General features: G+C 35.7%; 2 protein-coding genes across 2 annotated transcripts; both read left to right on the top strand.

Moving 5' to 3' along the window:
- Window positions 1-1,476: 1,476 nt before the first annotated feature.
- Window positions 1,477-2,970, top strand: LOC147385295 (aspartic proteinase CDR1-like). Its single transcript, XM_086423573.1, has one exon. It carries the CDS (start codon window positions 1,505-1,507, stop codon window positions 2,864-2,866), a length of 1,362 nt encoding a protein of 453 aa, XP_086279699.1. The 5' UTR covers window positions 1,477-1,504; the 3' UTR covers window positions 2,867-2,970.
- A 4,112-nt stretch (window positions 2,971-7,082) lies between these two features.
- LOC147385296 (aspartic proteinase CDR1-like) lies at window positions 7,083-8,556 on the top strand. Its single transcript, XM_086423748.1, has one exon. It carries the CDS (start codon window positions 7,111-7,113, stop codon window positions 8,473-8,475), a length of 1,365 nt encoding a protein of 454 aa, XP_086279874.1. The 5' UTR covers window positions 7,083-7,110; the 3' UTR covers window positions 8,476-8,556.
- Window positions 8,557-9,904: the final 1,348 nt, after the last annotated feature.

The raw sequence follows: 9,904 nt of genomic DNA on the forward strand, positions 1-9,904 counted from the left end.
TACATGGATTGATATCGGGGATGGGATATATTGCCTGGCTATGCAGCTCGCAAGTGGGATGTCAATGTTAAGGAATCATCTATAGTAGAGCATTAATATTGGATTTGATTTGGCCAAGAAAACTGTTTCGTTTTAGTCCATGGATTGTGCCAAATCTAATTAGTATTTTGTACTTGGAAGGTTTAAGCTTATATTGTATATCACATGGTCTATTTTCAAAATGATGCTAATGGATGGTTATAGCCCAATTATCCTTCCATGTTTCATTTATAATTTTTTGATTGAGCACACCAATTACTAGATAATTAGGGCCCTAAGTTTGCTGCTAGTACGCTTTTAATTTTCGTTAATTCAATATCAGTATATACAGTTCTACAAAGCCTAGATTTTTTTTTTCTAGGCAAGCAATGAGTTAGTGAAGGTAACGAGTTTTGAACCTATGTCGTGGGATCAACACTCCACATGACTTACAAAGTTAGCTAATTAAGATTGCTAGATGTATTATATATTGACCAAGCCACAACTCCCAAAGGGAATTTTTGTATTTTTGTGATGGTATTATGTTAACTCTAATTCTTTAGGGGTATTTTATTTTAAGAACTTGATCATACCACTAGGTAATCAGAAAGAAGAAACGAAATATTTGAAAGAGGAAAAATTACATGAAAAATATAGATTCTTTCATAAATATCTCAATGTATTACAAAATTTCCATATTTTCTGTTTCTTGTACAAGAAAACTTTCTCTTGTAACAACTGTAACAAAATTCTATATAATACAATACACATACAACCTCATTTCTCACAGTTGTGAGAGAGTTTTTAAAATCTGTCTTAACTTCTTTATGGTATCAGAGCAATCCATAATTGAGTAGTAATATTTTTTTTAAGAGAAAAAATAGTAAAATTGGAGGAATATTATTGAAAAGAGAGAATAGAAAAGATAATAAGAAGTTGAAGTCGAATATACCCTCATAACTATAGTTGGAAAGGGACCCACCAATCATTATATAGACTAGAGTGGGGTTAGAGAAGTGTAATTAAGAAAGAGGAGAATAGGAAAGAAAGTAAAGTTGGGTGGATAATATTTGAAAAGGAGTATTAATAAGAGAGTGGGAAGAAAATGAAAGATAATAAATTTGAAATGGGTGGGGGTAACGTAAGACCCCACTTCAATATAACTGAATTAGACCTTTATGCCCCTGCATTTAAAGACTACAGAGCTATCCTGGTCCTGGCCATTTAACGACTGCAGAGCTTCCATTATAATAAAACCACTCAAAATATAGAAATAAGAAGAGATAAAAAAGTTCGAACAACTTCTTAAAAGCAATATTAATTTCACCTGACTTGGTAGATATTATTTCCATTTTAGAGTTTAGAAAAAAACAAATCTAAGCTCATTAAAGCAAAGCCCTCTTCCTTAAATTCACTTCAATCCTTACAATTTCAAACTACAAATCTATTGCATAGGATTCATCTCAATTTTTATTTTTATTTCAAAATGGCTCCTTGTTCTACTCTCCGTTTAATTGCATTTCTCATCATCTCACTCTTCTTCCCCTCTCCTTCCTTCTCATCATCCCCTCATGGACCCAATACCAATGGTAGTATCGGCTTCACCGCACGTCTCATAAACCGCTACTCCATTAAATCACCATTCTATGTTCCCAACCTAACTCAATCCGATCGAATTCAAGCTGCAATCCGTCGCTCTTCTTTGCGCTATCATTACATCCAATCACTAAATTCTAAAGGAGTGTCTGCGAATGCTATCCGATCACCAATCAAGTTCCATGGTGGTGAATACATCATGAGGTATTACATTGGTACCCCACCAACTGAAACCTTTGCCATTATGGATACGGGTAGTGAATTAATATGGCTTCAATGTCTCCCTTGTGAAGAATGTTTCCCTCAGAAATTGCCCATCTTTGATCCCAAGAAATCACATAGTTTTAAGAAGATCACATGTGGTGATCACAAGTGCTCGATGCTAGGCACCGACCAAGATTGCTATGATTATGATGAGGCATGTCAATATAAAATTGAGTATGCGGATCACTCCACTACAAAAGGTGATCTCTCAACTGAATCTCTCATATTTGGGGATTATGGTCAAGATAATAGTCCAAAGAATGTAACATTTATCAACATGATCTTTGGTTGTGGGCACAAAAATGTTGAAGTCATAGAAGGAGACGACAAGGCACCAGGAATAATCGGTCTCAGCCGCAAATCCTTATCGTTACTTTCGCAGCTTAACGGGGATCGTTTCTCATATTGCCTTGCACCTGCTGAAAATGTGGAGGCCGAAAGCTTCTTCCACTTAGGAGAGTGGGCTATAGTTGATGGGCCTAGTACTCCAATAGCGGATGTAGGTTATGAAGATTTTTACTACTTAAACTTGACTGGCATCAGTGTTGACAATGAGACACTTCCAATCCCTAAAAACACTTTCAATGTGACCAAAAATAATGAAGGAGGCTTCGTCATTGATACAGGCACACAAATTACGACTCTAGAGGTGAATGCATTAATGATGTTGGTCGACGTGCTTGCAAAGAAGATGGTTCTCCCAAGGGTACAAAACCCACATATCAAATTTGATCTTTGCTACAAAACTGTCTTGACAGATTTAGCTTCAGGACCTCAAGTAAAATTTCATTTTATTGGCGTGGACCTGACGTGGGGCACATTGAGTACGTGGGTTGATATCGGGGATGGGATATATTGCCTGGCTATGCGGCCCACAAGTGGGGTGTCAATATTAGGGAATCATCATCAGCGGAACCTTTTTATTGGGTTTGATTTGGGCAAGAAAACAATTTCTTTTAAGAGCATGGACTGCTCCATGTATAGGTAGTATGTTGTACTTGCATGTTTAAGCTTATATTATATTATCTCAGATGGGATATTTTCAAAATTATGCTAATTAGATGGATACAGCCCTGATTATCTATTGGTGTTTATTATATTGTTTTTAATCGAGCATGATGAATAGCACTAGATAATTAAGGCTCCAAGTTTGATGCTAATACACTTTTAAATTTCGTTAATTCAAGATCATTACATACGGTTCTACGAAGCCTAGATTTTTTTTCTTTTAAGGTAAGCAATGGGTTGGTGGTCATAAAGTAAGTGAACGAGTTTTGAACCTAGCTAATTAAGTTGGCATCTTCATCTAGATGTATTATTGATCAAGCCACAATTCTCAAAGGGTGATTTTATATTTTGGGGTAGTATGTTAAACACTAATTCGTTAGGGTTATTTTAAAAAGTTGACCCAACTGGGTTCGATCAGATTTTATAATTTAATTCTATTTGAGAAATAAACTGTCATTTGTTGTGAAAATTATCCTACTAGCTTGAAGACCAAACACTCCTTAGAGAAAAATACAATATTAAGTAGAATAATGATAACCAGACAACCCCCCACCCCTGCCCTTGACGTGTCATGTTTTAGAATCATAGATTATTTTTTTCTCAGGATACACAACTGCACATATTTATGAGGATGTATAATTGTGTATCCCAAGGAAAAATCTATGGTTTTGGCTCATAAAACGTCAGGGGTGTATGTCAGATGGGGTTAATGATCATTCCTGCAGATGGTTTCAAAACTCCTCAGACACATATCGCCTAGGAACAAGACAGATAGACAAGTCTATGTATCGCACGAGATTTAAAACCACGTTCATTTTTTCTCATTGTTGAGTGAGACATCTCAAACATATTGGAAAACTCCTCAAAGATGACTTGACCTCATTCACAAACGAGACGAGAGTCAAAACGAGTTTTGAAACCATGTTCCTGCAAGGTGCAAATAGGCGATCTCAAATTTCTCAAGAATATTATTTTAACTCTGAAAATATTTACAAATGCGGTCTACCCATGTAAAATTGCTGATTATCCTTTGGTGTTTATTAGATTTTTTTTAAATCAAGCTTGACGATTACTAGATAATTAAGGCTCCAAATTTACTGCTAGTACACTTTTAAATTTCGTTAATTCAAGATCATTACATACGGTTCAATGAAGCCTAGATTTTTTTTTTTCTAGGCAAGCAATGGGTTGGTGATCAGAAAGAAAGTGAACGGGTTTTGAACCTATGTCGTGGGATCGACAATCCACACACCTTGCCAACTTAGCTAGCCAGTTAAGTTGGCACCTTCATCCTAGATGTGTATAATTGATCCAAGCCACAACTCTCAAAGGGCAATTTTTTTTTCTCTAATTCGTTAGACTTAGAAGTATTTTAAAAGGAAAATGTTGAACTGACTTCCATGGGCACTGCGCTCAGAACTGCACTGACGTGGAAGTGCGTGTAATCATTGACTGCTTTCCTTGTACCTTAAGAAAACATATGTAAAAACAATGCAACATTAATAAATTTTCAAAATATAGATTAGAAGTTTCGGATTGAGCTGATTTTTTGTGAGGATAATCTCTATGATGGGAAGATCGTCCGGAAAAAAAAATCAGTCCAATCTGAAACTTCTAACCCCATTAAAAGTGATTTAGAATGTGGACCGTCGATTTTTTTATCAATTTTTATTAATAATTTGTAAATCACTTTTGATGGATTTAGAAGTTTCTGATTGACCTGATTTTTTGTGAGGATGATCTTCTCATCATAGTGACCATCCTCGCAAAAAATCAGCTCAATTCAAAACCTCTAACCCATATTTTGAAAAACCATTGTTTTTTCATATGTTTTTACATATTTCATAAAGATCTCACAGTGTATTAGAAATTTTTCGTATTTTCTGTTTCTTGTAATATAGGAAACTTTCCCTTGTAACAACTATAACAAAACTCTATATAATGCAATACACATACAACGAGGGGCGGAGCCTGGATTTTCTTGTAGTGAGGGCAAACTATGGTTAGTTGTATAATGAACATGAATGATTTTAGGGAGAAATTAAGAGGTTTTTAGTTAGTAGTTGAAGAAAATGATATTTAGGTCATTTCCAATAAATAATTGAGAAGTCCCGACCAAGAGGCAATATCATCGACAAAAAATTAAAGAAGTGAGGGAGTGGGGACAAATGGGCATGTAATTAGTTGAAAATATAGGGGTGTCTCAAAGTTCTGTGGGGGCAAAAATTGGAGGGAGGTGAGGGTGTGAGGGCAAATGGGGAGAGAGGTGAGGGAATGTGAACAAATGGGGCATGTAATTAGTTGAAAATATAAGGGTGTCTCAAACTTCTATGAGGGCAAAAATTAGAGGGAGGTGAGGGTGTGGGGGCAAATGGGGAGAGAGGTAAGGAGTGGGGACAAATGGGGCATGTAGTTAATTGAAAATATAGGGGTTTCTCAAAGTTCTGTGGGGGCAATTGCCCCTACCAGCTCCTTACTGGCTTCGCCCCTGCATACAACCTCATTTCTCATAGTTGTGAGAGAGAGCTTTTAAAATTGTCTTGACTTTTTTATGGTATCATAGCAATCCATATTAAGTGGTGATTTTTTTTCTCTCCAATGCCATCGTCTTCAACAAAGAGAAAAAATAGTAAAATTGGAGGGATATTATTGAAGAGGGAGGATAGAAAAGATAATAAAATGGATAGGGTGAAGAAGGAAAGCAATAAAGTGTGGCAGTGTGGACCCACTCCACTAAAGTTGGAGTTGAATATACACTCATAACTATAATTGAAGGAGGACTCACTAATCATTATATAGACTAGAGTTAGGAGTGTCGATGGATAGTTGAAAATTCGAATTTGGAAATTTTGGATATCAAATTCGAATTCGGATAGTTTTATAAATTCGAATCTTTATCGAATACGGATTCAGATATTAACATTTCGAATCCGATAATATCCGATTCTAAATAATAGATATTATTTTATTTGATTTATTTTTTTATATAAATAATATAATATATATTATTTTATTTGATATATTTATTATATACGTATTTATCAAAAAATTATTATTATATACATAAAATAATATATAATAAAAAATTTTAATAATGAAAAATCAATTAGATAAGAAAAAGTTGTATTTTTTTTAATATACAAATTATTCAAATTCTAATTGGATAATATCCGATATCCGACAGGATAATCGGATTTGAATTTGGATATAATTTTAGAACATCTATCGAATTCAAATTCGGATATGAGATAAAAAATGTGGATTCGAATTTGGATATTACTATATCCAAGCCAATAAGTATCCATTGACAGCCCTAACTAGGGTGGGATTAGGTGTAAAAGAGAAAAAATAATAAGGTTAGAGTGAGTGTAATTAAGAAAAGGAAAGAAAGTAAAATTGGATGGGTAATATTTGACAAAATGTATTATTAAGACAATGAGAAGGAAAGGAAAGACAATAAATTTGAAAGGGGTAAAAAAGGAAAGAAAATAAAGCGAAGGAAAGACAATAAATTTGAATGAGGTAAAAAGGAAAGAAAATAAAGTAAGATAATGTAGGACCCCACTCCAATATAATTGGATGAGACCTTTATGCCCTTTCAATGCTATAATTGGAGCGAGACCAATTGTTGTGTTTTTATAATACAGATATCCATTGACACATGATAGTAAATGGAAATCTTCTCCTTTTTTTGATAGCTCAATTATAGTAGAACAATGCTCGAGTGATTAAGCAAGACACTGCCTTTGATACTGAGCTGATGCCGTGGTATACACAAAACCATAGATGCTTTTCACTCGTATCTCAAGGGAAAGCATCCATTGTTTTGTTCACACCTCCACATCAGCGCAGTGTTACAGGAAGTCACTTTAGCATAATTCATTATAATAACACATTAAAGTTGGAACTTGAATGCTAAGATTTTCTGATTTCATTTTTAATACAGAGGTGTCCTGGTCCTGGCCATTTAATGACTGGAGAGCTACCATTATGATAAAACCACTCAAAATATAGATATAAGAAGAGAGAATAATTTGGTAACTTATTAAAAGTTATATTAATTTCATGTGACTTGGTTGATATTTCTTTCCATTTTAGACTAGAAAAAAAAAATCTAAGCTCATTAAAACAAAGCCCTCATCCTCAAATTCACTTCTATCCTTACAATTTCAAACTACAAATATATTATATAGGATTCATCTCAATTTTTATTTTTATTTCAAAATGGCTTCTTCTTCTTCAACTCTCCGTTTAATTGCATTTCTCATCATCTCACTTTTCTTCCCCTCTCCTTCTTTCTCATTATCCCCTCATGGAACCAATACCAATGTTAGTATCGGCTTCACCGCACGTCTCCTAAACCGCAACTCCATTAAATCACCATTCTATGTTCCCAACCTAACTCAGTCCGATCGAATTCAAGCTGCAATCCATCGCTCTTCTTTGCGCTATCGTTACTTCCAATCACTAAATTCTAAAGGAGTGTCCCCGAATGCTTTCCGATCACCAATCAAGTACCATACTGGCGAGTACATCATGAAGTTTTACATTGGTACCCCACTAACTGAAACCTTTGCCATTATGGATACGGCCAGTGAATTAATATGGCTTCAATGTCTCCCTTGTGAAGAATGTTTTCCTCAGAAATCCCCCATCTTTGATCCCAAGAAATCACATAGTTTTAAGACGATCACATGTGGTGATGACAAGTGCAATATGCTAGGCACCCGCAAAGATTGCTACAATTATGATGAGGTATGTCATTATGGGATTGAGTATGGGGCTATCTCCAGTACAAAAGGTGATCTCTCAACTGAATCTCTCACATTTGTGGATTATGATCAAAATAATAGTCCAAAGAACATAACAATTATGAACATGATCATTGGTTGTGGGCATAACAATGTTGTACTCATAGAAGAAGACGACAATGCACCAGGAATAATCGGTCTCAACCGCAAATCCTTATCATTACCTTCACAGCTTTACTGGGATCGTTTCTCCTATTGCCTTGCACCTCTTGAAAATGTGGAGGCCGAGAGCTTTTTCCGCTTAGGATGGTGGGCTATAGTCGATGGGCTAAGTACTCCAATAGCGGATGTAGGTTACGAAGATTTTTACTACTTAAACTTGATCGGTATCAGTGTTGACAATGAGACACTTCCAATCCCTAAAAACACTTTCAATGTGACCGCGAATAAAGACGGAGGATTCATCATTGATACAGGCTCACAATTTACATTTCTAGAGGTGAATGCATTAATGATGTTGGTCGACGTGCTTGCAAAGAAGATGGATCTCCCAAGGGTGCAAGGCCCACATGTCGAATTTGATCTTTGCTACAAAACTGTCTTGAAAGATTTAGCTTCGGGGCCTCAAGTAAAATTTCATTTCATTGGCGTGGACGTGACGTGGGGCACGTTGAATACTTGGGTTAATATCGGGGGTGGGATATATTGTCTGGCTATGCGGCCCACAAGTGGGATGTCAATATTAGGGAATTATCATCAGCAGGGCCTTAATATTGGGTTTGATTTGGCCAAGAAAACAGTTTCTTTTAAGGGCATGGATTGCTCCATAGATAAGTAGTATTTTTTACTTGCATGTTTAAACTTATATTATATTATATATTTCCAAAATGATGCTAATTGGGGCCCTGATTATCATTTGGTGTTTATTATATTTTTTTTAATCAAGCATGATGATTAGTACTAGGTAATTAAGATTCCAAGCTTGATGCTAATACACTTTTTAAATTTCATTAATTCAAAATCATGACATACGGTTCTACAGAACCAAGATAAGCAATGGGTTGGTGATCATAAAGAAAGTGAACAAGTTGTGAACCTAGCTAATTAAGTTGGCATCTTCATCTAGATGTATTATTGATCAAGCCACAACTCTCAAAGGGTGGTGATTTTATATTTTTGTGATGGTAGTATGTAAAACACTAATTCGTTAGGGGTATTTTAAAAACTTGACCCAACTGGGTTCGTCAGATTTTATAATGTAAATCTATTTGAGCAAATAAACTTTCATTTGTTGTGAAAATTGTCATACTAGCTGGAAGACTAAACATTCCTTAAGAGAAAAATACAATATTAAGTAGAATGGGTCCCGTCCCGTTCGCCACCCTACGCTTTACCAAACGTGTTTTGTCCTATATGAGTTAGAAGTTTGGAATAGGCTGATTTTTCGTGAGGAGCCATTCCAAAACTTCTAACCCCATAAAAAATGATTTACAAAAAATGGACAGTCCACGATTTTTCAACTTGTAAACATGGGACTAGAAATTTTGGAATTAACTGATTTTTGGTGAGAAGGATCTTCTAATCGTAGAGATCATCCTCACAAAAAATCAGCCCATTCCAAGACTTCTAACCCATGTAGGACAAAACACGTTTGGTAAAGCGTAGGGTGTTGAACATTTCCCAAGTAGAATAATGATAAAAACTGATCCCCACCACTACACACACCCATAATGATAAACTGATCCCTGACCTACACCCCCGACGTGGAATGTGTGAGAACCATGGATTTTTTCCTCGGGATAGACAACTGGACATATTTATGGAGATGTACAATTGTGGATCCAAAGGAAAAATATATGGTTCTGCCACATTCCACGTCAAGGGTGTATGTAAGAGGGAGGGGGGGGTAATGATCATTCCTACACATGGTTTCAAAACTCGTCTGAGACCAAGATGTATTGCCTCTTAGTATCACTCAACAACGAGATGGATGGACAAGTAAATGTATCGGTCAAGATTTAAAACCCACATTCCATTTTTTTTTCTCATTGTTGAACGAAACATGTCAAATGTATCTGAAAACTCGTCCGAGATGACTCAGCCTCGTTCACGAATGAGGCTGAGTCATTACTACACAAGGTTTCAAAACTCGTCCAAGACCGAGATGTATCGCCTCTCAGTATCACTTAGCAACGAGATGGATGGACAAGTAAATGTATCGGATGAGATTTAAAACCCACATTCTATTTTTTTTCTCATTATTGTTG

The sequence above is a fragment of the Akebia trifoliata genome, chromosome 14 (assembly GCF_017979445.1).
Source record: "Akebia trifoliata isolate Shusen 1 chromosome 14, ASM1797944v1, whole genome shotgun sequence".
Lineage (NCBI taxonomy): Eukaryota > Viridiplantae > Streptophyta > Magnoliopsida > Ranunculales > Lardizabalaceae > Akebia > Akebia trifoliata.

Bases quoted from the DNA above. Each gene is read 5' to 3' on its own strand.
- LOC147385295 (XM_086423573.1), top strand. From the start codon at position 1,505: ATGGCTCCTTGTTCTACTCTCCGTTTAATTGCATTTCTCATCATCTCA.
- LOC147385296 (XM_086423748.1), top strand. From the start codon at position 7,111: ATGGCTTCTTCTTCTTCAACTCTCCGTTTAATTGCATTTCTCATCATC.